Source organism: Glycine soja, chromosome 12 (assembly GCF_004193775.1).
Source record: "Glycine soja cultivar W05 chromosome 12, ASM419377v2, whole genome shotgun sequence".
NCBI lineage: Eukaryota > Viridiplantae > Streptophyta > Magnoliopsida > Fabales > Fabaceae > Glycine > Glycine soja.
The window spans coordinates 5,540,188-5,564,603 of NC_041013.1; the positions used below are offsets into that span (position 1 = coordinate 5,540,188).

A 24,416-nucleotide genomic window follows, 5' to 3' on the forward strand; every position below is an offset into this window, starting at 1 on the left:
ACTTGACTTATGAATTAAAATGGGAGAGATCTCTCTCCTAAGATTTGCTGGACTATTAGTAATAGAAATATGATATCTAGCATAAATTGCCCAAAATAAATAGGTTTTACTTACATCTAAAAAAAATCAGCCATACATTATTCCTGACCTCAAGTCCAGTATATCTTTCATATCAACCTAAAATCCAATGTAAATTAAATGAAAATAAAGATAAACACATAAAGTAGCAATTGACACATAAAACAGTAATAGACACTCCCTCAAAGAAGAATTTCAACTGCGCAACATCCTTTCAAACCTAGCTAGGATAAATTCCTCAGGACCAGCTGAATAAATAAAGATATATGTACTTCTCATTCTCCTCCTCTAATGTAAAAGTATGGTAACATCATCCCTCTTTCATTTTTCTCATCTCTTGCAATCATCACTCATTAACAATACATAATAATTTGCTGCGCACAAATAAAATAACCTACATTACAGGCAACACTATACACTAACACAACAAGACCAAAATCCCCCAATTTAAGTATGGAAGAAAATATTTTCTATTATTATTAATTTTATAATGAATATTTAAATAATTGAAATCTAATAATATAACTCAAATATTAACACGTGCGAGAATGATCTATTTATTAAAAAAATATTGTATATAATTTTTTTTTCCATCAGAATAACACTCATGACAAGTAATATTAATATCCGACCCAATGAAATAAAAAAAACATTCTCGGACCTAGGAAAATGAAAAACTAATCATATATTGAATGGATAATTTGGTGTATGAAAAAAAACAGATTTGGGAAAAAAGTAGAGGCAATGAGTGTGAAAGTACTTAGAGTGGAGCATGCATGTATGATGTAAGTATCAAAACGAGGGCCTTGCGGGGCTTGTGGGTTTGAAGGGAGAACCTTTATAGAAGAGGCGAGTGAGCCACGTGGTGGGATCCAGATCTGGAAGATCGTATTGGATTCGAAAGGGTGTATGTAAACCTCTCGGCTTTTGATTTTGTCCATGTCAGCAGATCAATGCGTCTCCAACGCGCCACGTCACGCGGGTCCCAGCGTACCACGTGGTGCACCGAGCCATTCACACCTTCATTTTGTACAGGTCAGCATCCCCAGAATAATATCTTCTCCCCACTCTCTCTTCTCTTAACCTTTTGCCTTCGCTATTTCTCTGCCAGTCAAGTGTTTTCCATTAAAAATTTGTTTTCCGCGGAATAACAAAAGAAAAGAATAGAAAAAACGGATTAGGAGAGAAAAAAAAAAAAAAGAAAAGCTTTGAGAGAAATGTTAGAACCTTTTTTCTGATTTTTTTTTCCTTTGATTTTGATTTTTTTTTCTGTTGTAGTTTGTTGTTTTTTGCTCTCTATTTTCGAAACGAGATTGGAGCTCTGACTATTGTGGTTTTTGAATTTTTTTTTGGATTGTTTTTTCCAAGTTGCTGCATCGCGCTTGCAAATGGAGGTTTGGTTCCTGTCAGTGAAGCTCTGAAGGTTTGTTTCATAGTCCTATGATTCTTCTTTTTTTTTTTTTTTTGAATTTCTAATTCTCTCTTGCTGTGATTCCATTGGAAAAAAAAAAACGGTTAAAACGCGATTTTAGATCGTGTTTTCTGGAACTTTTTTTGTTCTGTTTGGTTTAGATAATTAGAAACTTCATTGGTATATTTGTACGAGACATTTAACTGTTTTACGTTTGACTCTGTTTTCATTCCCTAATTTCTGAAGTCTGTGCTAATACATGAAAAATAATCTATGAAGCGTCTCAGCATAATCAATTAATTATAATTTTTGCATCAAATTTATAGTAATTGTATTTATTTCCCTAGAAGATTGAAATAAAAATGGCTCTTCCATTTTTATACCTGTCCTTCAGTGCATCTGGTGTTATATAAGGTGGATAAAAATATCTGGGAAAAAGAAAGAAAAACTAAGAAGACGATGTTTTAGATTATAACTTTGGAGTTTTTGTGTTTCATGTTGTCTTATTATATAAGCCTCTAACTATTCGAACTATTCGAATTTCTGAGGTCTGCTGATGTCTCCATGTAAAGTAATCTTGTGAAGAGTTTCTCATGTATGCATGTCTAATCAGATTTCGTCCGCAGTTTCTGTAAGGATGGTAAGTGAGTTTAGTTATTATATTCATTTTCTCAGGATATTGGTATGAATGGAAAGTTATACCTAGTGCTGAGACAGAAGCTTTGAGGGTTCTTTGATGCAGGAACAGGTTGTCGTTCCATTTCTTTAAATTTGCTATGAAATTTTTGTTTTTGAGATTTTCATTTCTGTCGGGGGGCTGGAGTTTGGAGGTATGGATCTATATTTTTCTATCTTAACTTTTTCAAATTACTACTATGTAATTATTATCAAGTCTATTTTTGTTATGTTTAGTCTGTTAACAATTACCATAAGCAATTACTGATTTTATTCCTTATGATATTGTGTATATGTAAATTTGTTTGGGCCCCTTGGGTGGAGTACCCTCAGGTATAGGGTATTTGGTTTTTTCTGAATTATGATGGAAAAAGCGCTGACTTGACTGATGGATAGGGTTGTGTTTGCAGAAATTGATAGTTCAAGTGCTTGGGATGTGGAGAATCCATGATTCACTTGGGGAGGATATCATGTTCGTGTGTTAATTCCTCACAATGTTTTTGCAGTGTGGTTGATATAGGCTGGTCCGATGAACAATAATGTTGGGAAAGGGAAAAAAGGTTTGGCAGAACAAAATCATATGTTTTTTGACAAAAAGAGTCTCGAAAATGGAGTAGTTAATGGAGGGGTAGCCTCTGGATCATCAACTGAAGATGACACAAGATTTAATAAGGTGGTTGAAGATGGAAACAATGGATTGAGGGGTCTGATTCAAATCCATGGGAGCTTGCAGATTTCACAACAACCACCTCAAGAGCCAGCCGTATGCTGGGAGAGATTTCTCCCATTAAGATCGATAAAAGTTTTGCTGGTGGAAGATGATGATTCGACACGCCATGTTGTGCGTGCTCTGTTACAGAATTGTAGTTACAAAGGTATTAATGTTGTCTTTGTGGTAAATCATGCCTTAGCACCAAGGTTAACAAATTGAGATTCAAGTTGTGCTAAGCTAATTTTTTAATTGTTAATCATAATTTGTATCAAATTGTAAGATTAGGAAGCAATGAAAAAATAACTTCAAACGTATCATACAAATGATATATAGTGTTCAATGTAATAATTTTGAACTAGAAATAGATCAAAACCTTAACTATAAGTCTCATAAAATAAAATTATTAGTTATATTAGAGTTTGTGAAGCCTCTATTTTGGAAGAATGGAAACAAAGCAATGAAACAACCAAATAGTGTCCATGCATTGAATGAGTGAGTGACAAAGTAGTAGAATAATCAAATAGCATAAGTTTGGGTGTGCTCCTTTAATTCCTTTTCATTTAACAATTTAAGCTTATATAACTCTTCAATTTCTTTCATGAGAATTAGTGAAAGAAAAGTAAAAAGAAGAAAAACTAACAAATCGGTGAATCATGCGATTCATATCAATGATACGAAATTGCACTAATTCATTCATGCATAACAAGATTCAAAGTCATTTGAGATTAATCTTATGCTATGAATTTATAGCGTGTTGAATCACATTGAATTGTATGATTCAAATCATGAATTGTAAGATTCTAATAATTATGCTTAGCACTTGAATGCATTTGTATAAAACTTATTTGTAACTATTGCCAATATGATTGAGATGCAAAATCCATACATAATCATGAGTGCACAGATTCAATTTCTTGCAATGCTACCCAAGCCCTATCGTGAAACCGCCTCTGATATTCAATGTCTCAGTGGCTGACTCTACAATGCTTCACTGAGCCTTTGTAGTCAGTCCCTCCATAGGTAGCCTTGTTTGAGACACCGACAATCAGCTCTGATACCAATTAATAAGTTCCCAAGCTTGGGGAATCCTCCCTTAAAAGCTATCTGTTAAGGGGAGAGAACCAAACACTTAAATACTCCACCAAACATCCCATACTACTCAATGTGGGAGTTAGGTACTCGATAATACCCAAGCCCCTTATCATCCCTTAACCCTTTTCCCCCCTCTTCCTTATAAGGCTTACCATGAGTCTCCCCTTGGACAAAAAAAAGTAATACAAACAGGATTGTATTGTTTGTACATTTGGTATATTTTTTGTAGTAGAAAAAATCTTACCATGCAGCTTTCTTTTACAGATTTGAGGTTGGACTTTCAACCACTAAGTATTAATTAGTTTTTGCATTGGTTTTAGATTGAGAACTCTGCCTAGATAAAAATTTTTTTTTTTTGATATATATGAAGTAAGTTTCAACTTTTTCATGGGCTCCATGTTTTATGCATTTATTATACAGTCTTGCTTTATTTTTACTATTGAATGATTCTTTGCTACGTATCCTCTAGGGAGGTCCCAGTATTGGTATATAACCTTTCAGTTCATGTATTTTACTCTGTTCTGTAGTTATTTGAGATATATTCTTGTGTGTTTTACATTGAAACATGATAGATAACTTGTACATAGAGGGAAAGAACTTGTGTTGATGGCAAATTTTAAGCTGAAATGTGAGGATAATACTTCCTAATTTCCAGTACAGATGTTAATTACAATCTTTTTGCATACAAAACTGTTAATAAATAGTCAAACTTGGGCCTTGGGGTGGCTTTAATTGCATCTTTATATTTATTTTACTTTGATGTAAACTGAATTGTCTCTCTAGCAAATAGGTGCTTAAACAATGAGTGCCATAATTCTTAAAACCTATTTTCTTCATCTATGGTTTTACAGTCACTGCCGTTTCCAATGGCCTTCAAGCGTGGAAAGTCCTGGAAGATCCAGAAAATGGCATTGATCTTGTCCTAACAGAGGTAGCTATGCCTATTTTGTCTGGAATAGGTCTTTTGTGCAAGATCATGAGCCACAAAACTCTGAAGAATATTCCTGTGATTAGTAAGCGGCATACCAAAGTTATACTCTGTTCCAAATTTAAGTATATATTTTCAATGACTATTGCTCATGTGGTGTTTTGTTTATTGCACATGTTCAAATACATGCAGTGATGTCATCTCATGATTCTATGGGTATAGTCTTTAAGTGTTTGTCAAAAGGTGCAGTTGATTTTTTAGTGAAACCTATTCGGAGGAATGAACTTAAAAACCTCTGGCAGCACGTTTGGAGAAGATGCCACAGTGTGAGTTGATTTACATTTTGTCTCAGGCATGTACTGAAACAAATTACAGTGTTTTTTTTATCAAAGTGAATCACTTCATTTCTTCCACTTGAAAAGTAAAAGAACGTATATATTTCTGTGTGTTTTGAATACAAACACTAATATCCTTTTTATAGGCTAAGAATAACTAACCCTATTAAGGAATATAGGGAAATAATATAAAAAGGAAATATGAAAATAATGAGATATTTATCTAAATCTAATAATGCCAACACAATTACAATTTCTTTTCAGTTTAAGGACCCAATTAAAAATTCCCAAAAAGTTTAGGACCTACTAATGTATTAAAACTAAAAAGATACTCCCTCCTGTCCTTATTATAAGGTCTAAGTTAAAAGTATGATTTGGTCCTTTTTATAAGGTCCAATCTAAAATGTCTCCTACATTTATTATTTTTCACAAAAATACCCTTTATTAAAGTCAGTTCTAGAATAATGTGACAGTGAGAGAAATATAACACATTAATGTTTTTGTTAGTTTTGGAAATTAATTTAAGACAAATGTAATGCTGTTAACTAAATTTACCAAATTCCTTTATCTTGGTGATTTAGTTAATTGGACCTTATAATAAGGACCAAAGGAAATACTTTTTAAGCTTCCCTTCAAGTTGGTAAATGGATATCAAGTTCTGGAAATCTTACCATAGGGAGCTCCTTGGTCAATACATCTGCCAATTGGAGTCTTGAAGGAATGTAAGTTGTAGTTATAAGACCATTATCTAATTTCTCTTTAATGAAGTGCCTGCCAATCTCTATATGCTTGGTTTTGTCATGCTGTACAGGGTTGTGGACAATGCTAATAGTAGAATTATTATCCCAAAACAACCTCAGAGGGTTTTCATAATTTATCTTAAGGTCATCAAGAATGATCTTCATCCATAATATCTCACAGATGTTCTGTGCCATAGCTCAAAACTCTACTTTTGCACTAGACCAAGCAATTACATTTTTTATACTCCTCCATGTTACTAGGTTTCTCTGAAGCTTGCAATACCCTGAGATGTATCCTTTATCAACAACTGACTCAGCTTAGTCTTCATTTGTATACATTTCCTTGGGTAGCTTGCATTCTCTTCTAAATAACAGTCTGCTTTATCTGTTGTCCTACAAGTGTTGTTCTTGGGGATCATGCATGAATTGGCTTACCACACTCACAGCATAAGCAGTGTCTGGTCTAGTATGGGACAAGTAGATGAACTTTCCCACTGGTGTCTGGTACTGTGACTTCTCTACTGTTGGCCTTAATCCCCACTTCCAATCTTGTGGTTCTGCTCAATGGGAACTTTGAATGTTTTACACCCTTATTTGCTTGTTTCTTTGAGAAGATCAAGTAAAAACTTTCTTTGGGTGATAAAGGTACCTTGTTTGGAATAGGCAACCTCTATCCTAAGAAAATACTTAAGCTTTCCCAATTCTTTCATTTCAAACTAGGTTCCCAACTTCTCCCTCATAACCTTCTTTTTAGTCTAATCATTACTTGCAATGATCATATCATCCACATAGAGTAAGAGTGTGAATTTCCCATCATGCGAGTGTTTTATGAAAAAGGTATGATCATTGTAAGATGTGTGTAATACCACACTTCAGGATGCTTTATTTTTAATAAAGATATCATATAATTAAGGATACAATGAAAGAATAAAAATCCCTAATTCCTAGTTATACACCTTTCCATATTTCCCTATTTACATACAAGAAAATCATATCTTTACAATACCCCTCAAGTTGAAGCATATATGTCATACGAACCCAACTTGTCACGAATGTAGTCAACATGAGAACCCTTGAGAGATTTAGTGAACATGTCTACCAGTTGGTCTTTGGAGCTAACAAAGTCAGTGGTGAATTGCCAAGTGTACCTTCTCCCTTGCATAATGACAGTTTATCTCAATGTGGTTGGTTCGTTCATGAAAGACTGAATTAGATGTGATGTGGAGAACAACTTGATTTTCACATATGAGCTTCATGTTATGAGTATCTTAAAATTTTAACTGTTGGAGAAGTTACCTAAGCCTTGTAATCTCACATGCAGTTGTTGCCATAGCGTTATTCAACTTTGGCACTGGATGTAGCCACTATATTCTATTTCTTGTTTCGCCAGGAGATCATATTTCCTCCAATAAGAACATGATATCCAAAAGTGGAACCATATATCTGATAGTGATCCTGCCCAGTCAGCATCAAAGTAATAAATGATTATGGTATTGTCTTTGTCTTCATATAATAATCCATATCCTGGTGCAATCTTGATGTACTGAAGGATGCACATAACAACATCCCAATGACTGTCACAAGTGGCATTAAGGAATTGACTCACCATGCTGACAACAAAGATGATGTCTGGTACAATGAGGTAATTACGTCTGCCCACAAGTCGTCAATATCTTCCCGAGTTTTTTAGCGGCTCACCCTGACCTGGAATAAGCTTGGCAGTAGGATCCATTGCAATGTTGTTAGGGCGACAATCAAGCATACTTGTCTCAGTTAGGATGTCCAAAGCATACTTTCGTTAGGAGACAACAATGCCAGATGAGGATTTGTCAACCTCAATGCCTAAGGAATGCTTGAGCAAACAAAAATGTGAATGCTGATTCTAAGGCAAATAAGCTATTATTTAGGGACTCCCACTAATTGTAACACTCCCCCTCAAGCTGGTGCAGATCTTAAATTGAGCAAACAAAAATGTGAATGCTGATCGATAATAATGCCTCATTATGGTGGGCAGATCTTAAATTAGCCCTTCATAATCCCCAACATGAGATGGTGTTAAAGGGAGGGCTAACATGGAAGGTGGGGAATGGAACTAAAATCAAGTTTTGGGAGGATCATTGGGGCTTTGGAGACACATCGCTGCTGGCAAAATACCCCAGTTTGTACCTAATTTCAGACCAACAGCACAACTATATTCAGGAGATGGGTCAGCAAACAGACAAAGGGTGGGAGTGGAAATTTAAATGGAGAAGACACTTGTTCGACAGAGAGCTTGAGATGGCAGATTGCTTCCTTTCTGAAGTTGCTGGCAGCAGTATCCAGATTCACAAAAAAGATGAGTGGATCTGGAAAGCAGAGCCTACTGGACAATATTCGGTAACAAGCGCCTATAATATGCTCAATGGAGTGGATGTTGAGGAGGATAATGGGTGGATGTTTGAGGAGTTATGGAAGATTCGAGTCCCAACTAAAATCACTATTTTTGCATGGAGGTTATTAAAGGAGAGACTACAAACGAAGGCAAATTTGAGGAGGAGAAGGGTGGCAATTAATGATCCATTATGCCCATTTTGTGGTAATTCTGAGGAGAACGAAGCGCATGTATTTCTGACATGTGACAAAATACTCCCATTATGGTGGGAATCTATGAAATGGGTCAACCTTCATGGAGCTTTTCCGCAGAAACCGTGGCAGCACTTTTCCCAGCATGCATTCTGTTTTCCTAGCAAAATTCGTATTAACCGATGGAGAAGTTGGTGGCTTGCCCTCACATGGACAGTGTGGCAGCACCGGAATAAAATCATCTTCTCAAATGAAACTTTTGATGGAAACAAATTAATGGAGGATGCTATTTTTACATTATGGACATGGCTGAAGAACTTTGAGAAGGACTTTGCTCTCACTTACAGCTATTGGTCGTCTAACATAGCAGCAGGATTTGTATTTTCAGGGGGGTAGAAACCATAGACAGTGGGTGTTGTAGGTCTTTGTAATACCTAGCTTTGGTTCCTTGCGAGACTGCTATTAGTCTGAGCTTGGAACCATGTTGCTGGCAAGCTAATCTAATTACATGTACTGTTTGGTACCTCTGGTACTCACTATATATATAATATATTTTATCTTTGCTGATCAAAAAAAAAAAAAAAGCTGGTGCAGATATATCATATGCATTAAGCTTGTTACATATAGTTTCAACCCGGGGTCCTTTAATAGACTTGGTAAAAATATCTGCCAATTGATCATTGGAACCAACAAAATCAGTCGTGATTTCCTCAAACAACACCTTTTCTCTTACTAATTGATAATCTATCTTTGTGTTTAGTCTGTTCATGGAAGACCATATTAGATGCAACTTGAAGAGCAACTTGATTGTCACAAATAAGCTTAGTGTCCTGAGTGTCAGCAAACTGTATGCAGCTGCTACCATGGCACGGTATTCAGCTTTGGTGCAGAATCTAGCAACTATATTTTGCTTCTTGCTTCTCCAGGAGATCGAATTCTCTCCAAGCAAAACACAATAACCAGAGGTAGATCTCCTGTCTGATGGTGATCTTAACAACCAATTTTGGCATTGCCTTTGTCTTCATATAGGAGTCCTCGACCTAGTGCATTCTTGATATATCTGAGGATGTGCATGACAGCATCCCAATGGCTATCACAAGGGGCACGGAATAGCATGCCCGCAGGCGGAAAAGAAAAAAGAAAAAGGTGTAGAATTTCTGAATTGTGTCTTAACAAGATCACACACGACTGTCTATATAATATATATTTACAATAAATACAAATAAATATGAATGCTGATTCTAAGGCTAATAAGCTATTAATTAGGGATTCTACCACTAATTCTAACAGTGACAAAATAATAAAAGCCTAAAGTTACCTGGCTCTTATGATTTGGTCGCTAGAGAGACTAGACTTTATACGTGTTGAACAGAAAAAGTGCCCAGTTATAAAGACTGGGCACACAAGGGACAATGACCTACTGTGAAGATTGGATACATGAGATTGGTTACAGATGATGGCTGATGTCAGCGGAAAAGAGAATCCCATTAGATAGGAGTTAATACCTACTTGAAAGAATAATGTCTGAATATTAAATTCATAAATTACAGTTGTACTAAAGTAATTTACATAAAGAAATGACTTGAAATATAAGGAAAATCACTGAAATATTATTTCTTGATTTTCAGTGTATATTAAGGGTCTATTTATACGGCTCTATTCATAAAATCAAGCTCAATTAAACAATCCTAATAAGGAATAAATCAAATTAAATCTACAAAAAAAGGAAAGAAAATATAAACACATTAAGCACATGCTGCACACGTTACAACAGAATAATTTCTGAATACTATCACTTTGATGATTTGAAACCATACGAGGTGTTACATTAGACCAAACAGCATGATTACATACCTAAAATAAGACTGAAAATCTGGTAGATATCTATAATAATTACAGTACAGCTAATGAGGGACTGCTACAACATTATATAAACTTGTATTGATAATTACTTGCTAGAATATAGCTATACAGTAAGAAAATCTGTCCTAATAAAAGGAAATCAAGCAATAAATCTGTCCTAACAGAAACAACTCATTCCAAGACAGCAACCCATCACAGTTTATCTTGTTGATCAACTTAAATATCCAACTATCCAGTTCATTCTTCAATATTCAATATCACTCCTTAACTGATATAAGGATCAATGAAGGAATTGCAAAAGATAATTACTGCATTCCTCCTTTCAATCAAATTTGAAGTTTCTTTTACGTAGAGATCTATGCCTTAAAGATGCAATAATGGATTAAAGTAGTTTATATTATTCTATCCTATTGATCTTATCATTTTTCAACTTAAACAATAAATTGATTCTTCAATAATCAATGATTCAATGTCATTCCTGAACTTGGATTAACACACTTCCTCAGTCTAGTGGTAGTGGGAGTGAAAGTGCGACCCTCACCAGAAAATTTGCAAAGTCAAGAAGTAATGATGCATATGAAAACAATAGTGACAGCAGTGATGAGAATGACTATGGAAGCAGAGGCTTGAGCATTCGTGATGGAAGTGACAATGGAAGTGGCACTCAGGTATTGCACGTATCTCATAAAATATACATGTTCTCTTAATTGAATCACCCTTAAGTAATATTTCCCCATCGGAGGGCAAGGTTACCACATTATGCTGTGTCGATATCATTTTTTGCTCATGAAAATTAGTTTCTAAATCCATGTGTTGTCACTGTTTGATGTTTTTAAATTTCCTTATATGAAATTTCTTCTATTTAAGACTCAACACATGCAGTAGTTCAGCTCTGAAGAACACAAATTCATCATTTTTTATCGATGGATCAATTATTTTCTAATGGCTCGGTAATAACATTGAATCTTCAATACTGACTAGCTTCACTTGAGCAATTTGATATGGTAATTTTAAGTGGACAGAAAATAGGGATTTTAAATTTCTAGACAAGTCACATGGGTCTTGAAAGCAGGGCTAGGTACTGGGACAGACCAATAAACATTAGCAGGAAAAAAAAGACTTTGAGGACTGTGGTAGCTGACAATAAGAAATGGATTTTTAGAGTCTGAGTTGTCATTTAGGGTTATTAGTGATGAATAAAGAAGAGAAGAATAATGGACGTCGTTCATTGATCAGGTTAACCTACATAGGTTTCACTTAGCAAAAGGTTGCATGTGCCAATTACTTGCCATAACAATTAAACAAGCCAACAAGTGTCACTGAACTATCTTGTCATCCATAGTTTAATCATCATTTGATTGTCCTATATCCAATCACTTATGTTCTTTTTGTTAGTGGAACTGAGGATAGTATGATGCATGCTATTATTTGTTTTGTAATTCATACTACACAATTTTAAATCATATATTGTAGAAATTCGCATATTAATGTAGGGAGAACCACAATTTAGGAATTCTTGGCAGTTATTTTCAGTTTAGGAACAATTTACTGCTGAATGGTTAACATTGTTTGGAGGGTGGTTAATGGGTTAATTCCCCCATTAAAAAAAAATCTTTACAGGGTTCTCACTTAAATTGGGAGTTTCACTTGAAAAAACTTGAGAAATAAAGAATCTTGTGAATTATAATGTCTTTTGTTTTTTTATCAACTGTACCCTATTCAGATGGAGATGGGAGAAGTTCTTTGTTTTTGTTCTGTGTGTTTTCTAGGAATTATATATTAAAGCTTCTGTGTCACCCTTTAATCATCTAGACTTCTTGCTTGACAAATTAATATGAAAATTCAATATTCCTTGTAAAATCAAATCTTTTTTTTTGGATGTTGGTTTTTATTATGATTAATAGGCATGATTTATTGCTGATTTGTAAGCCCTGCCCCACTTTTTCTCCCCCACCTGTGTTATATGTAGGTCAGGTTCAAAAATGGTCGGACACTGTTTTTGCACTGTAACTTCGCAAATTATCTACTTTCCTACAAAACAACCATTTTGGGACTCTTGAGCATTTGATATGTCCTACTTTCTTTGAAGCAAATTTTGATGGGTTTGTGATATTGGTTTTGGTTAAAACGAGGCCCAAATTTTATGGCAGTGTGCAGTTTATGAAAATCTTTGGTGTCCTTGGTTGGAGTGGAGCACATGCATCACTTAGGATATTTGATTGCCATTACATTTTCTGTGTAATATGAAAATGTTTATTGCTTCCTTTATTTGTTATGCCCTAACTATTGCTGGGGACAAAGAATGGATAGCTTGCTGGGTTTCTTTTTTCATGTTCTTTTTTGTTTTTTGTGTTTTCTGGTCTGGTTGATTTCTTGCTGCTTCATTTCTGTGCTTTCTCTCATCACTCAGAAAATTACTTTTCTATTAAAAAATAGTTAACCATATGTTACTTAATTGTTCACTTTTCTGTGTGATTGTTCCTACACAAATGAACAATAAATATTTTTGCAAGCAATTCGAAAATTGTATTTACCCCTTATTTATTTATCTAAATACCCCAAAGTCCTAGTAAAGCTCCTATTTTATGTAGAGTTCATGGACTAAATGTCTAGCTCAAGTTGGCAGTCCTCATCCAGTTTCACCTCATAAACAGTTGGTTGATGCCCCTGATAGCACATGTGCCCAAGTGATGCAAACAAAGACTGAAAAAGTTAGTGGTAGATGGGTGCATGCGACGGAAAAAGAGTGCCATGAACTTATTGATCTTGGTATGCCTCGATAGTATGTATTTTTTTACTTGTCTATCTTGATTTGGATATTTCCCCAAATAAACCACTTAGTTACTTTCTTTCCAGATGATGTTGCAAGGGTTAAGGACTTGGCTATGGGAATATCTTTGAATATGCAACTAGAGCATCCACTCGAGGAACTGTCTAGCAATCCAATTGTGGGTAAAGGGGCAAATAAGATGTCTGATGTAGATGATATGCAGATCATTAAGAGAAAGAGCAATGTCTGTGAAAAAGGACAATTGGAATACAATGGTGATAAAACCGGGACACAGGAAAATCAGGCTATGAATGTTATTGATGTTACTGATAGCAACAGTCCACAGGCTGAAAGCAGAGACTTGAACACTCCAAATGGGTTTTCTGGTTTTTCACAATCAAAAGCAAACTGTTGCCCCAAAGAGCATCCATCCCTTGAACTAACTCTGAAAAGGCTGGGAGAAGTAGGAGATGCTAAAAATGTCACTGGTGAAGAATGCAATGTCTTGAGACATTCAGATCAGTCAGCATTCTCAAAGTAAGAGGAAATTTGCCAGCACAAATACCTTATTTTGGAAGCAAATATTGTTGCACTACATTGATAACGTTTAATTTTTTTCTTTATTCTGCAGATATAATACTGTTTCTGCTAACCAGGTGATGCTCTTCAGTCCTTTGACGGCAAGAACTTTATTTATTGTGTAAAAATTAAGATTTTTGTGTTGCATAATTTGCAATTTTGCATTTACATTTTTCATCCCAAATTCCACTTATCTCATCAACTTATCTCATTGTCTATTCCCCACCGTTAATCATCTCTCAATGAATATAAGATTTCTTCCAAGCCAACAAGGGGTAATGGGATTAATTGAATCATCAAAAAATTTCTAATACACAATATGAAGAAATGATATCAATATGCTGTGTGTTATAGTTATTTCTCCGCAATTTGCAAGGAAATTCTGGGTACCATTAGCTGGAGAATAGTGTTTATCACCAAATCTTAATCTTTGGGCAATCCTTATGTTTTCTTTACTTTTTATCAGGCTCAAACTGGAAATGTAGGAAGCTGTTCCCCACTAGACAATAGCTCAGCTGCACCAAATACAGAGACAATGCACAACTTTCCATCTCATTCAAATGGCACTCCTTCAAATCAAAAATCTAATGGGAGCAACAACATCAATGACAGGGCCTCCACTAATACATATCTTGGCACCAAACCTGATACTTTTGACAAGAAGCCGGAGTCTGGAAGAGGGATTGGCTCGTATAATTCTTGTGAACTCCTAACTGTGCAGAACAATAGCATTTCTTCATCTCAGAAGAAAACTTCTGCCTGGGAAGAATATACAGAAATCATTAAAGAATCAGTAGGAGGCTCTGAACAAGGATTCCAAGTCGAGCACACTTACTATCAGCTTCACCATTATAATCACATTGCCCATAAAGCTGCAGTAGATCCCCAATCAGATCATGATCTCTTACTGAAAAGCTCAACTCCGCAATGTGTATCATCAAATGCATTTGGAGGGCCAGCAGAAAGTAATGCTGCAAACTATAGTGTGGATGGAAATGCAGTGGAGAGTGATCATGGGAGCAATAATGGACAGGATGGAAGCAACAACTTGACAATCAGAACGATAAATGTGGAAAACGGAAATGTGGCTGCTGGGAGCATTGGAATTGGTGGCATTGATAGGAAAAGCATTGGGAACGGGACAGATGAAGTACGGCTTGCATTGAGAGAGGCTGCCTTGACCAAATTTCGCCTAAAGAGAAAAGAAAGATGCTTTGAGAAGAGGGTAATCTATTTTTAATTACATTGTCCTAATATGTTCTCTGTAGATCTTTGTTGCATGTGGATTTTGTCAATTTGAGTATGTCATACTCATTGTTTGTGTTCCCATAATTTCTATAAATGAACTGATGGCTTATTGAGATTCCAACAAGTTGGATGATGCTGTTAATATAATCTACTTATTTGAAAGCATCCTATGCAAAAAATATGTTGCCGTTGGCATTATCTATATGCATAGTTATCTACTCTCCATCCTGGGTATTTTATATTTCTGTAATTTTATCAAATTATATCCACTTTATTTAAAGTTAAGATATTTTCTTCCAATGTTACTTTCTTTGTATGACTGGTATGTTCATGTTTGAGTCAGTGATTTGATCCTCATCATTAATAAGCACGGTATGTTATATATTGCCAACTTGAATTTGGCTTGTTTCCATATTCTGGAATTTTCATTTATTTTTCAGGTTCGATATCACAGCAGGAAAAAACTAGCAGAACAGCGACCACGTATTAAGGGACAATTTGTCAGACGAATAGTGTATGGTGCTGCATGGCTGGGTTCATTTTATATTTTTATGTTGCATTATGCAAGTGCTGGGTTAACTTCTGTCCAATTTTTTCTCAGGTCTGAAGGCAAAGAAGAAAAAGATAAACAAAGTGACAACCTGGTGCCTGGGGACAATTCTATCGACATTCCTCAATAACACCAGCCAAAATGGTGATCATTATTTGACTGATTCCGTTCCATTAACTGCCTCTAGCTTCTTGCTATCGGACTAGCTTCTTCACACGTTCACCTAGGAAGTAGCTTGGAGGTTTGTGTTAGAGGAATCTGTGATTAGGTAGTTTAAATTTATCTCTATTGTGTGAAAATCAGACATTTAATTTGAAATTTCTAGACAATGTTCTAGATTCTGTTTATGTTTGTCTGAACTTTAAAACTCCAAATGGACCCATAGAAGTGGTTACCTTTGGATATGTTAACCTCTGATGAAATAAAATTTATCATGTTAGCTTTCATTTTGGTTACACCTGGTTAACAGCTAATGCTGTTCCTTTCTGAGAATTATAACATGCTTGCTGAGATCTAGATCCAATACTGGAATAGATGTCTTGAATTGATTGTCGTGGGTAAAAAGAAAGGGAGAATGGAGCTTCCCTGCCTCGTATGTTTCATAAGTCATAACTATGAAGCAGGGACAGTTCAAGGAATGAACCATGTCTGTTGTGTTGTGCGAGTATGGAATATGTCAGCTGTCAACCATGTTCATGTCTTTGTTCGACACGCAAGGATTGTGTCAAAACCAAGTCCATGTCATGTCATTATTTTTTCATCAATTCCTTCACCCCCCAAAAGTAAAATCTTATTCATCTATTTAAAATGATTGTCTTGAAATGGGACAGTCACCACTTCTCCTTAACTTGTGCTGTGACGCGAACTGTTTAAAATAGTTGGATTTCCTCAAGTAGCGTCAATCATAAATCAATTATTGTGATGATATTCTATTAGCAAGAATTGTTTCATATTTCAAAAAAAAAAAAAAGAGAAGCAAGAATTGTTTCAGCTGTCTACTTCAACCCATGGCCCCCTCTTCTAGTAAAATTATAAATAAGCAAATTCCTGACAAATGTCTTCAAATATTTGATAGAGATTTAGAACTACAAAATATTTAACAATTTTTTTAAGTTTTTAATATATTAAAGAGAAAAATAGTATGATCTACTGACAGTGTAAAATTATTATTATTTTAAATTATCAGTACATTGGTATTAATTCTATTAAATGTTATAGTAATCATGCAAAATAATTTTTAAAGTTTTTAATACATTAAAAATGTTTTTTTCTTAGTGTCTTTAGAATATTGGATTTAATAAATAAACTTCGTGTTTGTATACCTAAAATGTCAGTAGTCGAACTTTGTTGGTACGGAGGCAAACATGTAGGGGTTCTTTTACTTGTTTTTCTCTCACGATTCAAAAATAAAGGTAATTGAAGTCACCAATTGGTTTTCCTTGAAGCATGGAAGGGGAGTACGACCAAGTTGGATTGCCTACTCAAAAACATTAGAGGCTACATTTGGGTTCATCAAGCGACCTAATATGGAATGATACCTACCTACCTATCCATAGTTTCCAGTTCAATTTTCTCGTAGTTTTTACATCCCATTGCTAATCGTACAGTCTATAGCACATTTTGTAGGTACGAATTTTCCTATTGGATGGTAGGGGCTTGACCACGTTCCAAGTATGTCCCTCCAATAAAAAGAGAAAAGTTTGATAGGCAATACAATATAATAAGAGATAAAGAAAAATAGAAAGTATTGATGTAGTGTGTGATATATAGAAGTATCTATATAATCATTCCAATGAAAAAGGGATATAAAGTGTTGGGAATTCAGCAAGTTTACTTGCTATGATATGGCCCTATGCAAAAGGACAGGGTAAAGGGATTCTTCAAAATGGCCTAGCAGTAGCAGTTTCTTTTTCTCACTCCTAACACCGGCTCTCATGCACTTTTTCATTACTCCCAAACATAATTAGTGTGTTTGGTTTATGTCAATATAATTTTGCAAGGTATGAATTCAAACACAATCTTACCCGTTCTCTCAATGATGCTGCGCCTCACCCTTCAAATTCACCATTTCATGTACAACAATAACATGCCAGGTTGGCTTTTAAAGAAAGCTTTTGTGATCAAAATGTTAACATACGCAAATCAATGCATATATGAAGTGGGTAGATGTATCCGTACTTCATTCCAAGTAACCGTGCTCCTAAATAAGCGCTGTTACAAATTTTATTAAGTTTTGGATACCGAGTGCCATTTTGAATTAAAATAGTATGACAAAGATGTGGAATTCACACATATTTTTTAAAATTTCTCTTCCTTTCTCTCCTTTTTCTTCAAAACCAAACCCTTAATAAAAGAAACCCCAATCTCAACCTATAAATATCTAATAAAATTATGATTGTTCAGAGAAAATGAAGTAGTAACACTTGTATGAATGGAGCATCTACTAAGTTGCCCAAAATGTTGGAATTTGAATCATCTGAGCATAACATCATAATAAGATATCCTATATCTGGATTCTGTCAATGCATAAAGTTCAATTTAATATGGTTACCTAGCTCTGACATCTAATTTAATGGATGCAAATATTTTCCCCTTTCCTTCGTGTGTTGCGTAACCCATTTGAAATGATCACAAAGCCGTGCAGGTGCTATCTTTGGGGGAAGAAATTAGGGTTTATAAAAAACTTAAGTGCATCATTACACATTTACACTTGGAAATTTTTGTTTGTTTGTTTGTTCAATACATAAAATAAAATAATAAAAGCAGTAGATATGAATACATGATTTCCCTTCATCAATTAGGCACTTATGGCTTAGTGAATAAAAGATTTGATCGCCTATTAGCGTAAGCCAGAAGGCAACTCTTGGTGGACAGAAATATTTTTTTCTTTTGTTTTTTGGACACAAGTCTAAGAAAGCATGTTTTGAAGAAAAAAAAAACATTCACTTTTCAAAAGTGAAAAATCCACATAAAGATGTGCTTGAGATATATTTTGTAAATGAAAATTTACCTTATAGATGTGCTCTCAGTCCTGAGATACAAACTTGGTAAATCTTTAAGCTAGGAATAATCATTTATCATCAGGGATCTCTAAACTTCATATTTTTCTTTCTTTAATTTCACTTGAAGAATTATGATTGTTAATTAAAGGTAAAAGTTTAATTACCTTAAAAATTTTAATTTAAATAATTAAGAAAATCTGGTAGACAAGTTAAGAAAATCCATATTAGAAATTTTAGGTGAAAGAGAATGAAAAATCATCTCAGTAATTTTTAATTTAATTCCTCTCAACTTTTATCACGTTCTTTTTTTTTTATTTTCTAAAAAAAACCTTCGTTTTATTTTTTTAATTTTAACTACTCTTCTCTTCTATCAAACCAAATGCATAGCTAATGGGATTGGGTCTTTTTTTTTTTTAATTTTTAATGTATTCATCTCATAATATGGCGAATTAAGATGTGAATTTCTATTTAGAGAAATGTACATATTTAATGTGTGTCAATATTTCAAATAAGATTATCTGGTATAAAATATACTTATAATGAAAAAAATACAAATAATTCTTTGTAATTCATATTAGAACAGCCCTTGAAAATTGTATATTGACAGTTAGTTGATTCCAGAGAATGGTTGTAAGTTCTCACCATTAATTACTTTAAGTACTATTACCTGCAATATCGAAGTACACTTGTGAAGTTCTCATCAAATATGAATCAGTTATAATTTTATCCTAACATTAATTATTGGTTTACTTTTTAAAAGCATTGGTACAAACTAATAAATACAATTATTTTCTACATTGAAACATATCATATAACTCGTACTGATAAAATCTAGGGTGTTCAAGTGGTTAATTCAATTATAATTGAATCTAAAATGAATTGAATTTTCTCTCAAATTAGTTTAAGAAAAAAAAAAGTGTATTATTTTATAAAATTAATTTGGTTAATCAAATTATTTTTATAAAATCATTTCGGTTAACTAAACTAATTTTTATTGAAATATTTTTTTATGACAAAATTAGTTCGAAAACTAGTTCAAAACTGGTTTGACCCTTAGAACTAATTTAAAGCTGATTAAAAACTAGTTTAACTTAGAATCAATTTTTTAAAAGCAGTTCGATTTTGAATCAATTTCTATATCAGGTTGACTATTTAAATATACTATCAAACCGGGTAGAACAGTTTAAAACTAATTCGGTTTAATTTTTTTACCAAACTAATTTTTGCACAACCCTAATAAAATCCTTTATAAAGTACGTTTTAAAATTTTAATCTAATTTTTAGTAATTTCTTATTAAAAATATATTAAAGATTCCGTTTAATCATGTACTATTTTAATATAGAATGATTTATAACATCCGCCTATTTTTATATGATTTGTACAAAAAAATTAAGAAAATAGTCAGATTTTAGGCAAAATTGTAAATTTGGTTGTCACGTGTCATATTCTGATTGGATGTCAACTCCATGAAAGATGAGATGCATTGTTGTTTTCATTGACCAATCAGAATATGACATGTGACAGTCATCATCCAATAAGAACGTAACACGTGATAGTCAACATCACTTGTTAACGTAAACGTCGACGGTCTAGGAGACCAACATTACATGATTTTACAAAATAAGAGGATCAAATTCGTGAATTAAATTACTGGGACCAAATCCAAAATTGAAGATAAACTAGCAGACCAAAAATACAATTTTACCGATTTTGTTAAGTGGAAGTCTTTTTGTTGGAGTTTTGTGGAGGTAGCTATGTGTGTGTGAGATCTTCGGATATCCTCTATATATATATATATATATATATATATATATATATATATATATATATCAAAACAAAAGTTTTATTCTTTTATTTTTTATATTGGGAATCAAAAGAAAAGTTGTTATGCTCTCTTCAAAGTGATGATATTAACTTTTCATTTTGTTACTCATATATCCCATCATCATTAATCTAACCTCAAGAGACTTTACCTTCTATTTAGCGACACGTGTTTCGTAACTTGCCATATTGCATGTCTTTTAGCACCCATCATACAAAAAAAAATAAAAAATGCAATCTTTTAAAACGGTTGAATACATACCTAATCAATTATCTGTTACGGGTGTCGCTTTCAAAAAGCCTGCTTTTAAACTTCTTATCAAATTAATATTTTAAAAAGAAATTACAGTAGTATTACTTAAAGAATTTTTTTTTTATCAACACACTTTTAACACATTCTTTTCAAACATGTTTCGTATTATTAATTAAACTTTATTAACAACTACCCCTTAAATCATAAGTAATTTTTTTCAACTGTACTACTTTATAAATTTTAATTAATAATAAAGTTATATTTAAAAATATTAGATAATATACTACTTAGGTAATATGATTTACTTGTTTTTTTTTCTTCTAAAAATAATGTAGTTTTATGATCATAAGTCATGAGATTAATTCTTAAAATACAAGAATTACTAAAATAAATTTTAATTCTCTCAATAAAATATTTTTCATATACATCATAAAAAATCAAATTCACATCAACATGTTTTCGTATTTGTGGACTTAAACCTTCCCTTATTTATTTCATTCTATCGTTTTCCATTATTTGTAATCTACCTTAGCCAAGACTCATTGATGTCTATATTTATGGTTAATGTTTGAATAGTGGAACTTTCTAGATCAATGTTGTTTTGGCGCGCCGACCACGTACCTACTAAACATTACGGAATTTGACACTTGCACACTTCAGATATCAAAGACGAATGTGTTACTCAACTACAAGTGACCAACACTCAGAATTATTATATGAAACAGCTATTTATATTCTTTATTTTTTTTCCTTCCATATTCAGCATGCATGATTACATTTCTTGTCTTTCTTTTATTCTTTTTCTTGGGTTAAGTTACTGCATCTGGTTTGATTGTCTTTTTTTATTCATGCTTTATTTTAGTACGTAGTTTATAAATGTATCATGTCATAGCTGATAGGAAAAAAAAACGTTCATCACCAAAATTTGTTTATTTTGTGAGTACTTTTTAAAGTATTCATCAAACACCGGTTAGCAATAGGGCGTGCATGGTTTCAATATACAAAACTAAAAAGTTAAACTCACACTACTGTAAAAAAAAAAAAAAAAGACAATTAACGATGGTTAATAAATATCTTTTACAACGGTTAGGAACCATCTTTATATTTAATATTGTTGAAAGTCTTATACTATTAACACGATTCCAATAAAAATCGTGATAAAAAAGTCAATCTTTTTAAGATTATTTTTATCTAAGATTAGAATATATGTTTTTTACATATTGAGCATATTGGTTAGTAACTAAAAATGGCCTATCATTATCATTTAAAATCAATTAATTAGGTACAAGATGCTCTATTAAAAATAGGCAAGTTATGTTTGTCACAATATTTAATAAGTCGCAATTTTATTCATTAAGTTTTTAAAAGATCTGTCGAGTCTAAAACATCTAATTCCTATTTAGGAATCATTTATTCTAGCTTTATTTGAAGATTTTTTTTAATTGAAGGATAATTCAAAAAATATATAATAATTATGTAATCTCTCCAAAAGATTGTTTTAGTGCTTTCCACATATATGTTTTAACTACAATCGATTATTCTAATAATCCTTTACAAAAATAAGTTTAATGTTTGGATATTTTATATTTGAAATAATCAAATAATATGGGTAAACAAAAGTAGCAATTGAAATTTAGGCAATATGCAAGTCTATCGAATTATAAATTCATTGCAAATTAATATACCCATGGAAAGTCATGATGTGCTTTGCATTCACTCTCTTCTATTTACACTTAGATATTTAGTAACAAGGCTAATTTAATCCTTCAACAAATTATTTTTCTTTCCGAACCATCAAACAGAGAATAAAAAATAAATACTTAGCAATAGTAAAGAACACCATGTACTTCAATCTGCATTATATCTTTTAGGATCTTGCTATTAGGTGCCCCTCATGGCACTAGTTAAGGAATTAAAAGAGAAAATGTTTTATTGGAAATCATATGGGAGCACATCTAAAACTCACAGGGGAGTGCATTTTTTTGCATCCAATAAAACATTTCCCCTTTTACTCCGTTAACCAGCGCCCTTACTAGTTACCATTGAAACAAATCAACAAGAATGACCAACAGAATTCATTTCCATTGATATAGTTAAAAATGACAACACAAAGCTTTAGGTGTACCAATATACACCTAAAATGTATTTAAGTAAACCAGAACAAATGCAAGCAAGAGAGGTTAACAGGGTGAACACATTGTAGGAAGACAGTCATCGACAATGTGTCTTTAGACGTGTTACATGGTTATATATTGTTCTCAACTCAATACCGGGTGAGTGAATATATTGTTCACTTATGACCCTGCAGCCTACACCCTATTGTTTACCGACAACAAATTATTTACAAGGCAAACGAAGGAGAAAATAAATAACGAAATATGGGAGACAATGACATAATCGAATGCTGAAAAATGCCTAGGGTCTAAAAGTTGGGATAAGTTCTGTACATACCAAACCAGTAACTGCAATTTTGTAGTTTCATTGGTCGCAGACGTTGTCATTATTTCCCTATCATGGCTTTGTTATTATCGATGATTATTGGCTTGTGCGACAGAAACAAACATGGAATAACACACTCAATCTATATATATATATATGCGTACATATAAGAATATAAATTCAAAGGAACAATGGTGGGGACCTCAGTGGGTGAGGGCGCGATGGAGGGCTTCACGGAGGGGCACTTGGAGAGAGCTTCGACACGACTTCAAGAGAGGTCTCAATGAGTGTCGCACGTCAGAGTAGAGTGAGTCACTGTGCGAGGGAGGGCAGCGTGGTTGACGATGGCCGGGAAACTTCGAGAAAGGTTTAGGGCGCGAGGGAGGGTAGAGAGTACGGGTAGTGAGGGAGGTCTAAGGCGCGCGAGGGATCGAGAGTAAGGGTAGTGAGGGATGTTTAGGGCGCGCGAGGGCTGCAGCGGAGTCAAAGCTAGAGGGAGCTGCAACGGAGGTGTAGTGCTTTAGAAGGCCGGAGTTTAGGGCTTATTTTAAGTTGAGAATTAAAGACGGTTTTTTACTAAAATCTGTCGTAATTTTCATTATTCATAATTACATGATTACCACCCAGACACATTTTAAGGCCATTTTTAATAATTGTCTTAAAATGTGTGTTATAACAAATATTTTAAGTTTGATTAATTATAAAATTGTTATCGTCTCATTTTTTAAGGCACTTCTACATAGATTTGTTGTAAAATTGGTGTCATAAAATAACTTATTTCTAGTGGTGTCAATTCATTTTTAAAATTAAACCATTTTTTATATAAAAAATAGTTTTAGATCCATTTGAAACTAGTTTTAAAATCGATTTTGAAAGCAATTTTTGAAAGAAAATAAAACTAATTTTAGTTATAAAAAACAAATTTAAGCGAGTTTTAAATATGTTAGTTTTACAAAATTAAATTGTAAGACCAGATCTAATTTTGGCTGGTGTTATTCTAAACTGATTGGATTGGGTGCATGATCATATGTATGATGAAATTTGGAAAGCTAGAAATGAGGCAGTGTTCCAGAACTTTACAATGCAACCATACTCCATTATCTTGCGAACAAGCAACTCGCTTCAAAGTGTCCAACGAGTTTTTCTTTTGGATGTTGCGGACTCTAGTAGTGCTCGAAGCTCCAAAATGGTAATGCATCAGGGGTTGTAGCAACCAAGTAACATTAAATGTTGATGGTAGCTGTGTTTCTAATCCTGGGCTTGCTGGGTATGGAGGACTTCTTCGGGATACTAATGGGAGATGGCTTCGTGCATGGATTCTTTGGTGCTATTGGTGTGGCTGATACTATTGAAGGTT

At 33.6% G+C, this 24,416-nt stretch overlaps 1 protein-coding gene across 2 annotated transcripts; it reads left to right on the forward strand.

Moving 5' to 3' along the window:
• Positions 1-1,228: 1,228 nt before the first annotated feature.
• On the forward strand, positions 1,229-15,989 carry LOC114378564 (two-component response regulator-like APRR3). 2 transcript variants are annotated; one of them, XM_028337190.1, is made up of 13 exons: positions 1,229-1,501; positions 2,038-2,129; positions 2,232-2,319; positions 2,575-3,039; positions 4,820-4,981; positions 5,089-5,222; positions 10,903-11,064; positions 13,051-13,165; positions 13,253-13,703; positions 13,798-13,822; positions 14,212-14,970; positions 15,434-15,507; positions 15,595-15,989. In XM_028337190.1, exons 4-13 carry the CDS (start codon positions 2,694-2,696, stop codon positions 15,671-15,673), a joined length of 2,307 nt encoding a protein of 768 aa, XP_028192991.1. In that variant the 5' UTR covers positions 1,229-1,501; positions 2,038-2,129; positions 2,232-2,319; positions 2,575-2,693; the 3' UTR covers positions 15,674-15,989. The 2 variants fall into 2 exon arrangements, with proteins under 2 accessions (XP_028192991.1, XP_028192990.1); XM_028337189.1 differs by having other exon boundaries at positions 1,231-1,501; positions 12,988-13,165.
• Positions 15,990-24,416: the final 8,427 nt, after the last annotated feature.